General features: G+C 39.6%; 1 protein-coding gene across 6 annotated transcripts in view; it reads left to right on the top strand.

The window, feature by feature from the left end:
- senp7 (SUMO specific peptidase 7) overlaps window positions 1-17,638 on the top strand; it is a 119,487-nt gene extending 101,849 nt beyond the window's left edge. For 4 of the 6 annotated variants that reach the window (XM_063050554.1, XM_063050553.1, XM_063050552.1 and 1 more), the window contains exons 18-24: window positions 1,000-1,092; window positions 1,515-1,726; window positions 5,900-5,961; window positions 7,119-7,174; window positions 8,768-8,836; window positions 10,482-10,632; window positions 13,486-17,636. In XM_063050554.1, coding sequence (XP_062906624.1) covers window positions 1,000-1,092; window positions 1,515-1,726; window positions 5,900-5,961; window positions 7,119-7,174; window positions 8,768-8,836; window positions 10,482-10,632; window positions 13,486-13,644 — 802 coding nt within the window. In that variant the 3' untranslated portion in view covers window positions 13,645-17,636. Of the gene's footprint in view, window positions 1-999; window positions 1,093-1,514; window positions 1,727-5,899; window positions 5,962-7,118; window positions 7,175-8,767; window positions 8,837-10,481; window positions 10,633-13,485 lie in introns of all 6 variants that reach the window. The other 2 variants (XM_063050555.1, XM_063050556.1) reach the window with 2 other exon arrangements.
- The last annotated feature ends 947 nt before the right edge of the window (window positions 17,639-18,585 follow it).

The following is an 18,585-nucleotide window of genomic DNA, read 5'->3' as shown; positions in this document are numbered from 1 at the left end:
GAATCATACATTGCAGAACTCCCAGCCTCTGCCCAGCTCTTGCAGCCTTGGTATTTACATGGCTGGTCCATTTGATTTTCTGATCAAAGTGATTCCAAGAATTATTATCAAACCATTTGCACTTTTACAGCTTTTTTTCCCCTCTGTGTATTGTCAGTTGTAGATGTAGGTTAAGTTGAATTGCTAGATTTAGATACTGGAAAACTACTCTTTTCACTCTGCTTTCACTAACTTTGTTTTTCTAAAAACAAAAAAAGATGTTGAATCACGCAAACAACAGGAATTCTGCAGATGCTGGAAATTCAAGCAACACACATCAAAGTTACTGGTGAACGCAGCAGGCCAGGCAGCATCTGTACCTCTTCTTAGAGATGCTGCCTGGCCTGCTGCGTTCACCAGCAACTTTGATGTGTGTTGCAAGATGTTGGATCATTTTGGATTCATTCAAATTCAAGAAAAACTGAAGATTTGACTTGGTCTTAGTGAATATTGTTTAAAATTTAGCTTGAGCATATCTGATTTTGTTTGGAAGTTCATGCAGATGATCTTTCCATTCTGTCATCTATTTAATACATAAGGTTGCCTCTCCTCTTGATTGGAAGATCCATGGGCAAAATAATACCTTGGACCAATTGAAGTCTGGTATTGTGTCGACTGAATACTTCCAATCTAAAAGGACTGTTGAAATGAAATAGTAATGTATGTAAATATTTGTTGTTTCTTATTATTTGGCAATTCTGACTCTGAACGTTATATTTGGGCAGATGCACAGTTTGAAGTGCATCTTTTTTCCTTGTCGATATTTGTGATATGCAGATTTTGAAATGCAGATTTAGACTACTTCAGATCTTCAGTATCACTAGTACTGTTTTTTGAGAATGAGGCTGCAAAAGCAAAAATTTGAAACTATTCAACAAACTATTCTAGTTTTTATTTGCAAATAACTCCCAGTAGCAAATCTGTAATTTACTATCTGGGAATATTGTACTGACTTTCCAGAATACAACAGAAGAGGCATCAACGTGTGAAAACGTGGACTCGTCATGTGGATATTTTTACAAAGGATTTCATATTTGTGCCGGTCAATGAAGAGTGAGTACACTTTATACAGGTGTTTCGAAAATAAAGACACTGAACTATTTTGTCAGAAAGCTGAACCTGGCTAGTGTGCTGTGACTGAACTAAAATATTAATTGTTAACTGACAGAATCTGCTAATATTTTAAATTTTTTGCAAGAGCTATCTAATAGTAAAAGATCAACACTAGAAACAGTTAAGATAAGCCACATTTTGAGTTATCTGTTTTTGTATGATTTGCACATGGATGATCTGGTATTGTGAGAAGAAATGCTGAATGTCTGCAGCACTTTAGTTTTACTAGTGACCGATTTATCCACTTGAACAAATATCGGACTGAAGAGACATGTGGAATATTAATTATTAGTAACTGTGAACTAGGGACAAACTAATAAAATGCAAACTTGTTAGTTTATTGCTGTCGTATTTTCTTCCAGGTCTCATTGGTACCTTGCTGTGATTTGTTTTCCTGGGTTAGATAAAATAGTTTATGAATCTGATTTAACCAATGAACCAAAGGCAAGCAGATTACTTTCAAACTCATCTTCCATACACTCTAATAGTGAAAACATAAATAGAGATCATATGTCATCACCGGATGAACTGGAGGATAATACCTCTCAGAGTGTGCCATCAGAGGATTCAGAAGGTAAGAAACACAAGCTTCTTACTTAGATGTTTGTTGTTTTATCGCTATCTCTTCAGCGATGGTTAGTATAATCAATTTTTTGTGAGACAACTGTAGTTTTAATAGATCTCTCAGAATTAAATACATCAGTGGTCTTAATGATTAGAAGAAGCAAGGAAAAAATCTATTTGCTGAAACAAAAAAAGAAAGTGAACATATTTTTTCTCAAGCCACAGGATTAATCACTTTATTGGAGAAATCAAACATGAAAAATTATTCAAATAAAATGCTATAAAAGTTGATCCTGCTAACATTTGCTTGCATTTAAAATGTTAAAATTCATAGTTATGTATGAACTTTTTATACTTGTTTCTTAAGCAAGAAATCCAATTCAGGGGCAACCACCTAGACAATCAATGTCAACTTTCTCAATGTTGCTGTTGCCCAAAGAATGACAGTTTCAAGAAAATGTGTATTTCTTTTGCACTTACCATTTGTTGGCAGTACCATTTAATTCAGTGTCATCACTATCATCATCATTATGTGTCGTGTTGCAGGATGTGGGCAATCATTGTCTTTTGATTGTTCTTGGAAAATTTTTAAAACATAGAACATAGAATAGTACAGCACAGTACAGGCCCTTCGACCCACAATGTTGTGTGACCTTTAAACCCTGCCTCACATATAATCCCCCACCTTAAATTCCTCCATATGCCTGTCTAGTAGTTGCTTAAATTTCACCAGTGTATCTGCCTCCACCACTGACTCAGGCAGTGCATTCTACGCACCAACCACTCTCTGAGTAAAAAACCTTCCTCTAATATACCCCTTGAACTTCCCACCGCTTACCTTAAAGCTGTGTCCTCTTGTATTGAGCAGTGGTGCCCTGGGGAAGAGGCGCTGGCTGTCCACTCTATCTATTCCTCTTAATATCCTCTTAATATACCTCTATCATGTCTCCTCTCATCCTCCTCCTCTCCAAAGAGTAAAGCCTTAGCTCCCTTAATCTCTGATCATAATGTATACTCTCTAAACCAGACAGCATCCTGGTAAATCTCCTCTGTACCCTTTCCAGTGCTTCCACATCCTTCATATAGTGAGGTGACCAGAACAGGACACAGTACTCAAGTGTGGCTGAACCAGAGTTTTGTAGAGCTGCATCATTACCTCACGACTCTTAAACTCTATCCCTTGACTTAGGAAAGCTAATACCCCATAAGCTTTCTTAACTACCTTATCTACCCGTGAGGCAACTTTCAGGGCTCTGTGGACATGTACCCCCAGATCCCTCTGCTCCTCCACACTACCAAGTATCCTGCCATTTACTTTGTACTCTGCCTTGGAGTTTGTCCTTCCAAAGTGTACCACCTCATACTTCTCCGGGTTGAACTCCATCTGCCACTTCTCAGCCCACTTCTGCATTCTATCAATGTCTCTCTGCAATCTTCGACAATCCTCTACACTATCCACAACACCACCAATCTTTTTGTCGTCTGCAAACTTGCCAACCCACCATTCTACCCCCACATCCAGGTCGTTAATAAAAATCACGAAAAGTAGAGGTCCCAGAACCGATCCTTTTGGGACACCACTAGTCACAATCCTCCAATCCGAATGTACTCCCTCCACCACGACCCTCTGCTCTCTGCAGGCAAGTTAATTCTGAATCCACCTGGCCAAACTTCCCTGGATCCCATGCCTTCTAACTTTCTGAATAAGCCTACCGTGTGGAACCTTGTCAAATGCCTTACTAAAGTCCATATAGATCACATCCACTGCACTACCCTCATCTATATGCCTGGTCACCTCCTCAAAGAACTCTATCAGGCTTGTTAGACACGATCTGCCCTGCTGACTGTCCCTGATCAGACCATGATTCTCTAAATGCCCATAGATCCTGTCTCTAAGAATCTTTTCCAATAGCTTTCCCAACATAGACGTAAGGCTCATTGGTCTATAATTACCCAGACTATCCCTACCACCTTTTTTGAACAAGGGGACAACATTCGCCTCCCTGCAATCCTCCGGTACCACTCCCATGGACAAAGAGGACATAAAGATCCTAGCCAAAGGCTCAATAATCTCTTCCCTCGCCTCGTGGAGCAGCCTGGGGAATATTCCATCAGGCCTTGGGGACTTATCCGTCCTAATGTATTTTAACAACTCCAACACCTTCTCTCCCTTAATATCAACATGCTCCAGAACATCAACTTCACTCATATTGTCCTCATCGTCATCAAGTTCCCTCTCATTGGTGTATACTGAAGAGATGTATTCATTGAGGACCTCGCTCACTTCCACACCCTCCAGGCACATCATCCCTCCTTTATCTCTAATCGGTCCTACCTTCACTCCTGTCATCCTTTTGTTCTTCACATAATTGAAGAATACCTTGGGATTTTCCTTTACCCTACTTGCCAAGGCCTTCTCATGCCCCCTTCTAGCTCTCCTCAGCCCCTTCTTAAGCTCCTTTCTTGCTACCCTATATTCCTCAATAGACTTATCTGATCCTTGCTTCCTAAACCTCATGTATGCTGCCTTCTTCCACCTGACTAGATTTTCCATCGCACTTGTCACCTATGGTTCCTTCACCCTCCCACTCTTTATCTTCCTCACTGGGACAAATTTATCCCTAACATCCTGCAAGAGATCCCTAAACATCGACCACATGTCCATAGTACATTTCCCTGCAAAAACATCATCCCAATTCACACCCGCAAGTTCTAGCCTTGTAACCTCATAATTTGCCCTTCCCCAATTAAAAATTTTCCTGTCCTCTCTGATTCTATCCTTTTCCATGATAATGCTAAAGGCCAGGGAGCAGTGGTCACTGTCCCCCAGATGCTCACCCACTGAGAGATCTGTGACCTGACCCAGTTCATTACCTAATACTAGATCTAGTATGGCATTCCCCCTAGTCGACCTGTCAACATATTGTGACAGGAATCCGTCCTGGACACACTTAACAAACTCTGTCCTGTCTAAACCATTGGAATTAATCACGTGCCAATCAATATTAGGGAAGTTAAAGTCACCCATGATAACAGCCCTGTTATTTTTGCACCTTTCCAAAATCTGCCTCCCAATCTGCTCCTCGGTATCTCTGCTGCTACCAGTGGGCCTATGGAATACTGCCAGTAGAGTAACTGCCCCCTTCCTGTTCCTGACTTCCACCCGTACTGACTCAAAAGAGGATCCTGCTACATTACCCACCCTTTCTGTAGCTGTAATAGTATCCCTGACCAGTAATGCCACCCCTCCTCCCCTTTTCCCCCCATCTATCCCTTTTAAAGCACTGAAATCCAGGAATATTGAGAATCCTTCCTGCCCTGGTGCCAGCCAAGTCTCTGTAATGGCCACTTCATAATTCCAAGCTCTCAGTTCATCACCTTTGTTCCTGATGCTTCTTGCATTGAAGTACACGCACTTTGGCCCTTCTGCCTTACTACTTTTACACCCTTTATTCTGCTTCTCTTTCCTCAAAGCCTCTTTATATGTTAGATCTGGCTTTACTCCATGCACTTCTTCCACTGCTGTATTGCTCCGGGTCCCTCCCCCTTGCAAATTAGTTTAAACCCTCCTGAACCATGCTAGCAAACCTACCTGCAAGGATATTGCTCCCCCTCAAGTTCAGGTGTAACCCTTCCAATCTGTACTGATTTTCTACAGAAGTGGTTTGCCATTGCCTTCTGGGCAGTGTCTTTACAAGACAGGTGACCCCAGCTATTATCAATACTTTTCAGAGATTATCCGCCTGGCGTTAGTGGTCACATAACCAGAACTTGATATATGCACACCAGCTGCTCATACAGCCATCCACCAGCTGCTCATGTGGCTTCACATGAACCCTGATCAGGGGACTGAGCACCACCACCTGCTCACGTGGCTTCACATGAACCCTGATCGGGGGACTGAGCAGGTGCTGCACCTTGCCCAAGGGTGGCCTGCAGGCTAGCGGAGCGAAGGAGAACCTTACACCTCCTTTAGTAGAGAAGTATCTCCACCCCACCACCCGATTTTAGTGTCGTAGTTTCAAATTATTTACACTCATAAGGGATAGTTGCATGTGCTGTTTGTGGATTAATTTAAGCTCATGGATATTGGCATGTGGTTAATGTGGCCATCCAGGTCAATGCTGATTCATTTAACAAGGCATTCATTTTAATATTCCAACCAGATTTTGCTTTATTGCAGATAAAGCTTCCAGCACTGCTGCTTGTATAAAGCCTTCTGCTTCACCTACGCCCAACGTGCAGGTAAATGGTTGTGGCATTGTAATATAATTTATAAACAGTAATACTCTTGGTGGAAAGAGACTTTTTTTGCTTGAAAACGAACTGAAAAGTAAGTACATAAAAGTTGGAAAAGATCTAAGCTTATTGATAGATTCTGCTTTGCATTTTAGTTTCAGGGCAGTGGTGCCCAAAGCAAATACATTCATTACCAGGTCAGTAAAGCTCAAGCTTGTGGAAATCATGAAAGTTTATATAGTTCCCTGGATCTCTTAATTACTAAGTACAATTTCAATCACATAGCGTGAGAGAAATCAATTCTTTGCTAGTTGATAGGAGAAATCCGCAGTGATGATTTCTATTACTACAAGGGCTGTTTGATAGGATCAGCTTTTCAGTCTGAAAATGTGTTATTGTAAGAACATCCGAGTAACAAAAGTAACATTGGAAAGGTTAAATCCAGAAGCTTGTTTTGGACCATGAGTAGAAGAACTACTTAAAAATGAGTAACAAACAGGTTTAAGACCTAATAGCAGTGTTCTCCCCAGAATTAGAGACTTGTATTAATGGGGAGGTATAGTCTTTGAAAAGTACAGCACAGAAACAAGTCCTTCTGCCCATGTAGTCTGTTCTGAACCATTTAAACTGCCTACTCACATATTAAAAACCATATATTAAATCAGTATTAAATACTGAAACTAGATGTAGAATCGTACAGCATGGAAATAAAGCATTTGGCCCATCCTATGTTATCTGTGCCAATCAAAAGAATATTAGTGGCTGTAAAGATTCTTTAAGTCCCTTTTTCTACGCCCCCATCCCCAAGTCTATCAGAAAATGAAAATTTGTTAAGTTCATTCCAAGCTCGTTTGCCTGCTGTACCCCAGTTGACAATGTTGTTGAGTGTTCTTGAACTATTTTAATAAGAGGACAAAAGCATCTGATCTTTAAGCATCCACACCAGTGCATTTTCAAGCAGGAGCTTTATTGGAAACACTGGAAGCACTAGCCTGTGTACTTTAATTTTTTTCAACTCCCAAAGCATTCGACACAGTTTTAGTGAATTCATTACCTCATGGTTGAGATTGGAAATAAATTTCTATGCTTTATATTGCAGGTTGCATTTACCAGTTCCTGGAATAGGACCACTTTTTAAAATATATTATTTTAATTTCTTACAGGAATGTATAAAAGTACCCAAGATTCTACACCAACTAAGAGAAAAGATACTCAAGCAGTAAGTGTGATTGAAATGATTAATTTCAAAGTTATTTTGATTCCAGGCAATATATTATTGTTCGTAAGATTAGGTTTCTTTTTTTTTTAAAGATGACTTGATGTGTCCATGAATGGCTCCAAATGCCACAATATAATGGGCAGTCCCTTTGGCACACAGTTACTTTGAGCTAAGCATTAAGATACTGGCATTGGCACACTTTATATTTACAAACAATTCTCTCCTACACCCGAAATTTAAGAGTCAAACTCAAAATTGTTCAGTGCGTGACTGTGAAAATTTCTTTAGTGAATTCTTTTTGACATCCAGGTTTGGAATGATTTAGTTAATGAACTGATTCCTTCAGAATATTTGTGAGGATAACTGTATAGAGGGTTAGGCAAATCAGAATACAGTAATCTATCAATAGGATTAAACATTCAATATACATATACATTTACTAGAATTTTCTTTGCCAGTAGGTAGATACTCTACTTTTAAAATGAATGATACAGATCCAGCCTTTGGGAATGTCACTAAGCAAAGTGGAAGCATCTGGGAAATGTTTTGGAAGGACCCATTGTAACTCTTTTAGTTTTAAGGTTTTATGAAGAAGGGTAAGGAAAGAGCAGAAGCATTGGTCCTGTATTGGGAGGAACCTGAGTTCAACATGTTAGGATAAGTTCTTTTAAATGTGGATTGAGAACTCCAGTCAATCAATATGTGACCAAAATGAATTAGTTAGATTTCAAGGCCAGTGATGATAAAGGGTAAGGTGAAAAAAATTTAAAGCAACCCAGATGTCGTAGGACATTAAATACATTTATAAAAAGACAGCTTATGGAAAATTTAAAGAACAGAGTAGAAGCCTACAGGAGTAGAATGTGAGGAGTACATAAAAGAAAAAGTAAATAGAAATGAGAAGTGTCACAAAATTGTACTGATGAACAAAATTAAGAAAAATCACAGCTTTTTTCAAGTTTAAAAAGGATAAGAGGGTAACCAGGGAAAGCATTAAGCCAGTTTAGCTCTATAGTGGCATTCTGTGCATCTATATTCAGAATGGAGAAAGATATTGGAGAATTCAAGGAGGGGGATCATAGATTTACCCATGCAATATTCTATGTCTATCCTCTAAAAATTAAGGAACTGTTTTAAAAACTGAGAAAAAAACAATCCTGCCTCAACAACTTTGATATATCACTGATTTGCAAAGTAAATGTGGATCTCTGCATGCACCTTTTTAAAGCAGCCCTCCTTGTTGATAAATAGTAGAGTTTACCAATAGGTATTCATTTGTTTCATGCTTTCTCTCAGCAAACATGCGGTGTCATTTTTTCAAGCTGTGTTGGGGAGCTCTCAGGTTTGCAATAAAGATAAAATTTCTCCAACTTCCAAGGCTTTTGAATCTAAACTTTTTTGAAGTCCAGAAATAGTTATCTGAAATGTTCAAATGTTAATATCATCTTTGGTGACGATATTTTGGTCTGTAATTATTTTTCCTTTTCTCTGCCAAGAGACACAAGTGACTCATTTAAATGGAATGGTTCTAATCTCTATATTTTCTTTAAAAATGTGATCTTTGGCAACTGAATTGATCTGATTTTTCCTCAGGCCATGTATTCTAATAATGGACTCTTTAAGAGCGGCTTCACAATTGCACACAGTGAAGATTTTACGAGAGTGAGTATCAGTAAAGTGCTGTGTGTTGGAATACTGTAGACATATAATATTTGTGCAAACTGCTTTGCTACTGTGTTGTCCCTTCTGCTTTAGAGTAGAAATTTGGGACATGGCACCAATCACTAGTATTCATGTACCCTAGCTATAGGTACACATGAAACCCAGCTTGTGGCTGGTATGAATGCCCATTTGTTGATCCTATCCTTATCACCAATCCTAGGACCTCCAAAATGACTACAATTTTGTTTCTGATGTGAAAAAGTCTTGAAAGAAAACTATTATCTTAAATGGTGGCAACTGAAGAATATCGCTGGGTGACTGCCAGGACAGGAGAAGGAAACCGGCAGACAGTACAAAGTACCCTGTGACTGTTCCCCTCACTAATAAGTATACAACTTTAGATACAATGCGAGAGACGACATACCAGGCGAATGTGCAGCTGCCAAGTCTTTGCCACTGAGTCTGGCTCTCTGGCTTACAAGGGAAGGGTGGGGGGGAATGGAGGTGATTGGAGATTCATTAGTTAGGGGAAAGGCAAGAAATTCTTTGGATGTGAGGGAGACTTGTGGATAGTATGTTGCCTCCCAGGTGCCAGTGTTCACATAATTTTTAAGGGCAAGGTGGAACAGCCAGAAGTCGTAGTACATATTGGTATCAATGACATGGGTAGGAAAAGGGATGGGGTCTTGAAGAAGGAATATAGGGAGATAGGTAGAAAGCTGAAAAGCAGGACCTTAGGGTAGATCACTGGTTTGCTGGCTGTGCCATGTGCTACTGAGGATATGAATAGTATAATATGGCAGTTGAATGTGTGGCAAGGTTTCAGATTAGTGGATCATTGGGATCTGTTCTGGGATCATTGGGACTGGGAGGGATGTAAAAGAGGTGGGGGAGTGGTATTGCTACTCAGGGACAGTATCCCAACTGCAGAAAGATGGGGGGATCGTCTTTTGAGTCAGTGTGGGTGGAAGTCAGAAACAGGAAGGGAGCAGTTACAGTAATGAGAGTGTTCCATGGGCCCCCACAATGGAAACAGGACACCAAGGAGCAGATCAGTAGGCACATTTTGGAAAGGCGCAAGAATAACAGTTGTTGTCGAGGAGGACTTCAATTTTCCTAATATTGATTGGCACCTCCTTAGTGCAAAGGGTGTAGATGGGGTGGAATTTGTTAGGTGTGTCCAGGAAGGATTCCTGACAAAGTGTGTGGACAAGCTGGATAGAGGAGAGGCAATACTGGATCTGCTCTAGGGAATTACAAGATAGGTGGGAAGGAGCTTAAAAATGGGTTTGGGAGAGCTAGTAGGGGGCATGAGATGGCCTTGGCAAGTAGGATTAAGGAAAACCCCAAGGCATTCTACACGTACGTGAAGAACAAGAGGATGACCAGAGTGAGGATAGAACTGATCATGACTTAAAGAAAATTGCTAGGAGCAGACTGTCAGTAATGTATCCTCTACATGCACACATAGAACTTACAAAAAAGTATATTTACTACTTGGTCTTTGCTACCTACTTCCTTTGCGTCGGTATTTGCCATACATCCTATGACATTTTGCTTTGATAAGGGTGTTTTGCAAGTACTTGGCAGTGATTGAGGTTACAGTAATGAAACTGATGTTCACCTTGCCCTCTCCCTGTTCTAGGTATCTGCAGATAGAGTGGGAAGTGAAAAGAGGAGGGCAGCGCAGTTTCACAGCTGATGATATGAAAGGGTCAGTTCCCAGAGTCCCGAAACAAGATAACAGCAGTGACTGTGGCATATACTTGCTGCAGTATGTGGAGAGCTTTTTTCAGGTAACTTATTTTTAGTTAATTATTACGATATTGCAGACTTTAAATTAAGTTTCAATGCCAGTGGGCTGTTTGTTATTTCCCAATCAGGATTGCCTGTAGATCAAATATTGCTGAATAGGAAGAACCAGCAAATCTCATTCTTCATCTTACCTGTCTTTCACCTCTCTCCCAATAGATCACATTAACACTCTCCTTACTTCTCTGATTCCAGCATTCATAGTATTTGTGTTCATTTTTATTATGCTCCTGGCTCTGACCATCTCCACCCTACCACACCACTCCCCCAAGCTAGCCCCCATCTGCCCTTTTATTCTGCCTTTATCTATAAACCACCTGCCTCTGTTTCCCAATTGCACTCCTCTCACACCCCACACCCCTATCTGACTCTATCTGTCTGTCATCCTTCAACCCTCCCAGTCCACCAATTACCTCTGTTGAAGGGTCCTGGCCCAAAACTTCACCTGTATATTCCCATCCATAGGTGCTGCCTGACTTGCTAAGTTTCTGCAGCATTTTGTGTTTGTTACCCCTGGCTCTTGTGTCCTCTGTATACTTCCATCTTCCCTCTCCATTCAGACCTGATGCAGAATTTCAGCCCAAAACAGTTCCTTTCTCCCCACTGATGCTGCTTGATCCACTGATTTCTTCCAGCAGATCGTTTGTTGTTCCTAATTTGTATGCTAATCTATTGAACTGCTCTGGTTTAATGATCTGCCTGGTTGAGATATCAAGTCTGCTGCAATTGCTTTACTACTTTCTAACTTCAGTTTTGAGCACTTTATCCATCCTTCTTGAAGGGGATAAACACTGCTCAGTTGTACCACCAAATTTGGATTTTCCTTAGTTTTGCTTGATACAATTATGTTGTGAATTTTAGTTCACGTAAAACCAGGAGCTTCTCAGCATTGTGAACTAATGTGCAAAGAAAAGCCAGAAGAAGAAAAGCCTTGCAATTCCTGAGTTTCCGGTAGTGAAGGAAGAGTCCATTGTCATCAGGCTAATCCCATGAATAATGATTTTGCTGCCCTCTGGCAGCAGGCAAGGAAGAGATTTGAATAACTTGCTATGGGATAGGCAGGGTGAAAAGTGGAGCCATCAAAAAGGAGTCCTTTGGAGAGAATTGGAATTTTAAGAGAGGAACCAAATGACTGGTAGCTTGCATCAGTCTTCCTGTAAAAGATACAAGTAACATTCCAGAAATAACTTTTGGAATGTTTCAGAATTGGAAGAAATGAAGGAAAATTCATCATTTTTGGAGCTGCACACTTGACAAGTCTTTGGAAGCAGATGGATTTCATCCTTGGGAGGCCAAGTGGTCTAATCCTGCTACTAATTTGTATCTATGTACTTCACTATAACAGACATTAGTGAAAAATATTGGACCAAATTTAACTCTGCTCTCAAATGCATCTCTCCCATTTCACTCACATCTGCACTCACCCCATCCTCCCGCCACCCCACTAGGAATAGGGTTCCCCTTGTCCTCACCTACCACCCCATCAGCCTCCGGGTCCAACATATAATTTCTCCGTAACTTCCACCACCTCCAACGGGATCCCAACCACTAAGCACATCTTCCCCCCCCCCTCTGCTTTCCGCAGGGATCGCTCCCTACGCAACTCCCTTGTCCATTCGTCCCACCGATCACCCTCCTGGCACTTAACCTTGTAAGCGGAACAAGTGCTACACATGCCCTTACACTTCCTCCCTCACCACCATTCAGGGCCCCAGACAGTCCTTCCAGGTGAGGCGACTCTTCATCTGTGAGTCGGCTGGGGTGATATACTGCGTCTGATGCTCCCGATGTGGCCCTCTATATATTGGCAAGACCCGACGCAGGCTGGGAGACCGTTTCGCTGAACACCTACGCTCTGTCCACCAGAGAAAGCAGGATCTCCCAGTGGCCACACATTTTAATTCCATATCCCATTCCCATTGTGATATGTTTATCCACGGCCTCCTCTACTGTCAAGATGAAGCCACACTCAGGTTGGAGGAACAACACCTTGTATTCCGTCTGGGTAGCCTCCAACCTGATGGTACGAACATTGACTTCTCTAACTTCCGTTAGTGCCCCACTTCCCCTTCGTACCCCATCCGTTATTTATTTATTATTATTATTATATATGTATTTTTTTCTCGTTCTCTTTTTCTCCCTCTGTTCCTCTCAATATACTCCTTGCCCATCCTCTGGGATTCCCCCCTCCCCCTTTTCTTTCTCCTTAGGCCTCCCGTCCCATGATCCTCTCATATTCCTTTTGCCAATCAACTGTCCAACTCTTGGCTTCATCACTCCCCCTCCTGTCTTCTCCTATCATTTCAGATCTCCCACTCCCACTCCCACTTTCAAATCTCTTACTAGCTTTTCTTTTAGTTAGTCCTGACGAAGGGTCTCGGCCCAAAACGTCGACTCTACCTCTTCCTAGAGATGCTGCCTGGCTTCCTGCGTTCACCAGCAACTTTTATGTGTGTTGCTTGGACCAAATTTTGTGTTATCTTAAGCATTTTTAAAATTAAGGATCACAAAATTTACCAGGGTCATTCAGAATCCATATAAAGTGGGAATATTCTATGTTCCAACCACATTCAATGATCCTCATGAATAATTGAGAAATATCAAGCTTAGAAATTCAGTTTAAAATATAACTCAAAAGAAAGATACTGCAGATGCTGGAAATCTAAAATTAGAACAAAAATCGAGCAGCATCTGTGTGTGCACCATCATAGCTAATGCTTCAGGACATTAGAACTCCATAAATACTGGGGAGGACATTTTACCACAGAATTTGTTCTTGCATTGGATATTGGCTTTCTCCCCCCCGCCTTACAAAATGACATATTCTCTTTCCACAGAATCCCATCACAAATTTTGACTTGCCATTGCAGTTGGATAAATGGTTCCTGCGTCAAGAAGTAAAGAAAAAACGGGAAGAAATACAAGATTTGATTCTGCATTTACACAATCAGCAGAGAACTGATAATGAATGCATATACAGTACATGGCACACATAGTACACAAGGTCATTTCAAGCTGTCGATCATCTTGAAGATATGAAGATTTTAAATTCAACTGTAAATGTTTGAATTAGATAACTAATGTAGCATATTCCATTTAAAGCAGTTTTGTTTATAGCAATGTACAGTTTAATAAATTATACTGATTTGTGACTTCTTGAAACTTGCTGTTAATTTCTTACATTTGTTTCAGCCCTCACAATACCTAATGTTATTGACCATTTAGAGCACTTTACACTCCAGACAGCAGATACCTTATTAATCTTTATCACAGTCTGAAGATGATGTGGTTCAACTGTTGCAAAAATACTGATGTTGGAATATTAACGGGTGGATTAATAATCTGAACTATTTATGTTCTGTTTTCAAGTAATTACAGAATTGGAGATGTGAGTAGTATGAAATTCTATCTAGGTTAGTACAATTGTCAAATATGTACATAATACTATAGCGTACCTGCAAATTTTCATTCATTACCTCCGATTGAGTGGTTCTTTGACTGTTATGATGAGGTTGACAAGAGTGAAAACAGATTACAGTGCATTAATGAAAAAATTGTGCATAGGTGCCAACTATTGTTTTTAATAGAGGGGTTTTGTCAAATGTCATATTTTGCATAATTCAGTGACTACTTGTATATTTTAATCTTGGCATTGTAGGAACAGAGTGAAACTTACCAGGAAAATGAAGCTCAAAATAGAGAAAATGGAAAACTAAATGCATTATGTTAAAGGACTATCTTCCTTTTGAAAAGCTGTTCTCTAACTTTTTGTAGTTCATCCATCCATATTGAACAGATACAAGCAATTTTGTCTTAATGTCTGAAAAGAAACAACATGTGAATGTAGAAATGGTAGAACTCATTTTGGAATACTGGAGAGATGCAAGTAACTTACATTGCAATAACAATTGTGCTAACTGCTTTGCTACTGTGTTGCCCTGTCTGCTTTAGGATAAATTGCCTCATGCAATTTATTTGAAGATGGAGCAGATAAGGTCAATAGCACAAACGCAGAATGTACAACTGTTTTAATGTTAATATGAGTGTATATTTTAATTAAAAGAAGAAATATGAAGGATGGTGAGTGGATCAACACCAGCATTTATTTTTCAAAGTATGAACTACTTTTGACATCCAAAAACCTTTATAAGAACAGAAGTAATCAAAGTGGGGTGTTCTGCGATTCATAGTTGATCATGTACCTTCCAGTACTTTCCTATACTGATGCCATTCTTTTAATGTTCAAAACTGGACAGATCTCTGTCTTAAATATATTTAGTACTGGGGACTCAACTGTTTATAATCTATAATATAATTGAAGGGGCTGAGTAGGCAAATTTGCCAATGTTGCAAAGATAGACATTTTAGCAAGTTATGGATATTGAGATATCAAGTAAGTGGGAAAGAATTTACCAGCCAAAGTAGAATGGGCAAATATGAGGTTATCCAGTTTGGAAGGAAAAATGAAAAAGAGAATTATTATCTAAACTGAATGAGACTAGAAAAGTATGAAAGCCTTTCGGGAACCTAGTGCATGAAAGGCAAAAAGAAAACATGGAAATATAACAAGTACTTAAGAAAGCTAACAAAATGATGGCATTTGTTGCAAAAGGTCTCAAAAATAGGGATTTAATTCAAATTACAAGATGCAGCTAAGTCTACACCTTGAGTTCTGCCTGCATATTGCCTCTGTATATGAGGAGAAATATATTTACACTGGAGCTGTTGCAGAGAAGGTTTCTGAGGCTGATTTCTGGAATGACAGAACTGACACACAAAGAAAGATTGGGCCTATACTTTTTGGAGTGTAGAAGAATGAGAGATGATCAAATTGAAACATGGAAGATTCTTAGTTGATAATGAAAGGATATTTCCCCTGGTGGAATATCTAGAATTGGGGAACATAAGAGATTACCAGTTTCAAATGAGGGATGAAGATTTCTTTCTCTAAGTAAGTGGATAGGTAAGTAAGTGTTGTGAATATTTAGGATTCTCTATACCACAGACAACTGTGGAGGCGTGGAGGCAATCAGTGAAAATATTTAAGGCAGAGATTGACTGTTAATTGACTTGCAGTTTGAGGATAATGTGGATAGACACAGAAAGTGCTGTTGAATCCAAGATTAGATCAATTGTCATCTTATCGAATGGTGGACGAGGCTTGACAGGCCAATTGGTGTATGTATTGCCAGTGCCCTTCTTAGATATGACTTCCTTTCCTGAGAACGATCTTCAAGTTTATTGTTCTGGAAGTCAGAAACATCTGTTTTCTATCACTATCCATAATCACTCTACATACCCTTGCTACAATTCTTTTGTTGAATAATCACCCTACTGTATATATCGCATATATACTGTATTTAGTCATTAATGCATACCACAAAGCATTTTTATCAGAATTAGGTTTATTATCACTGACATGTAAAATTTGTTGTTTTGCAGCAGCAGTACTGTGCAATCTATAAAAAAATTAGATGACAGTAAGAAATATAGAAATAAACAGATCATGCAAAAAGCAAGATAGTGTTGATGGACTATTCATGGATTTATTATTAGCTTGTGAAAAGTGAGAATTTGTGTGAAGTTGGATTTCATTTTCAGCTCGGGGAACTCCTGTACTTGAGTTCAGCAGGTGACCCACCACAACCATTTTGGGTGAACAACTCTAGAGAGTCAGTACACCCTGGAGCTCTTCCCACTTTAGCCCTGAAGGGCTTATCTCTTATTTTGTCATTATAACCCTCATTCCTGCATCTTAACCCTTTATGCCCAAAATGGATTTTTAATATTTCAGTGGCATTATCTCACATTCTTTCAGACTTGAGGGTCCGTACACTCATAGAGACTGCTTCGTAAGGAGAATTCTAACCCCTGTCTTCAATCAGTCTGGTGAACCATTGTTGTCCTTTCGATCACAAGTATATCTTTCTTTAAGTGTGCACACTATCCCTGGTTCAGTCTTTCTAGAGTCCAATATAATTGCATGTCAACTTTATTCTTGTATTCTTTTCCTCTTGGCCATAATGGCCAACATGCCAATTGCCTTCTGAATTACTTGCTGTACCTGCATGTTAGCATTCACAGGAACAGTCAGGTTCCTCTGAACAGCAACACCATTTGATCTGTCACTATTTTAAATAAGAACTACCTTTTTTTTAACGTATGTGAATGATTTCACCTTTTCCTTTATTATAATGGGACCTCACTTATTTAGTTGGCTTGTCTTATGTCAGTTTTGAAGCCTCTGCATTATCCTTGCAATCCACAATGCCAACCAGCTTGGTGTCATCTGAAAACCAGGATATATAGTTCCCTCATACAAACCATTGACATAGATTGTGAATAGTTCAGGTCTCAGCATCAGTCACAGCCTTCCCATCTGAAAACAACTCGCCTATTCCTTATGTTTCCTGTCATTAACCACTCCTCAGTCTATGCCACTGGTATTACCACTCTGCTCTGCTTAATAACCTGTACACCTTATCCAAACGTCCAGAACTAGACCTATTAGTTTTCCCTCTACCAATCTTCTAGCTCTAGTCAGAGAGAGAAAAAAACACAAAAACTGTGTTCAGATATGATATTCTTTTGTAAGTCTATGCTGTTCTTGAGTAATTTGCTTTTGAAGTGTTCCATTATCACTTCATTAGTAGATGCTGGCAGTTTCTTATTAATTTTAGATGAACATGATATTACTTCCCTGCTTGTCTTCTTTCTCAGTTTGTGGTTTATGTTACCTTCCCATCTGGGATTCATTTTAGAATCTGCAACAATATAATTAACAATAGGCAACAGAATACATTCAAACTACCTGATTGCTTCCTAAGATTTATAAGTCAGCTATTGGATGTTTATTGAAAAGTGAAGCAATATGATGTCAATGTAGTGTTTAAAAAATAAAGTCAAAAATCATGAATGTACCATGGATTCTGTTGCTGCCTTCTACTTGCTCCAGGGTCTTTGCACTTCTGTTTGCACATTGTTTTGTATATGCAGCTGTAAAATTATTCAAATTAATCATGGCATTTTTAAGGTTAGTGTATATTCTGTGGCATTTTTAATGTGAGTAGATCACAAATTGCTACAAGTAAAATTTAAGAAATACTGTTTGTTATGCCTAAAGATTTGTGGATCCAGCCAGTAAGGCAGAAAGACACTAATTCTCTTTATCTGTTTCAGAGCTTCATTTATACGGACAGAACAGGGCAAGCATTAAAATACCTATCTCAGTGTGTGCAGGCCCGCTCACTGCAGCACACCTGCTCTGCTCGATCTGTGGCACAGTTCATAATCCACCCTGGCAGTGAGGCCCCGGTAGACTCCCGAGCCCCCAGTTGCTCTACTGATATAAAATTCTGCAGTAAGTAGACCAGTACATCAGCGCCGGCTCAAACCACCAAACCAATCATCACTTGTCACCACTCTCACAAGTCCCAGCCCCTATGTTCTCACGGTTGTATTGTATTCCCACAGTTGTTTTGCATTCCCATAGTTGTCATTCTGTTGCTACTAGGCACGTAGCCCAAGACCATGGTGGTGAAGACATTCAACATGCTCAAAGATTAATCTTTTACATACACTGTTAGACATTCAACCTTCCATTAAAACCAGGCAATGAGAATGCTAAAATTCTCTGAGATGATAATACATAAGGGAAGGTTGTTATTTCATTCAGTCACATTTAATGAGCCAGGTGGAGGGAAAAAGTAGGTTTGACTATTAAAGTAGCAGATATAAAAGTCTATCAATGTTGTTATGAAGGGTAGATTCCAAGTCAAATCTAGTTAGTAATGAGCTAGTTTCAGTAATAAACACTTCAAAATATTAAAAATCTTATAACTCAAGAGATGTGGAGAAATTACTTTAATCAGAGGGTGGTAAAGCTGTGGAATTTGTTGCCACGAGCATCTGTGGAGGCCAAGCCATTGGGTGCATTT

This window comes from Mobula hypostoma, chromosome 6 (genome assembly GCF_963921235.1).
Source record: "Mobula hypostoma chromosome 6, sMobHyp1.1, whole genome shotgun sequence".
In the NCBI taxonomy this organism is placed as follows: domain Eukaryota; kingdom Metazoa; phylum Chordata; class Chondrichthyes; order Myliobatiformes; family Myliobatidae; genus Mobula; species Mobula hypostoma.
This window is presented reverse-complemented; position numbering and strand designations above follow the sequence as displayed.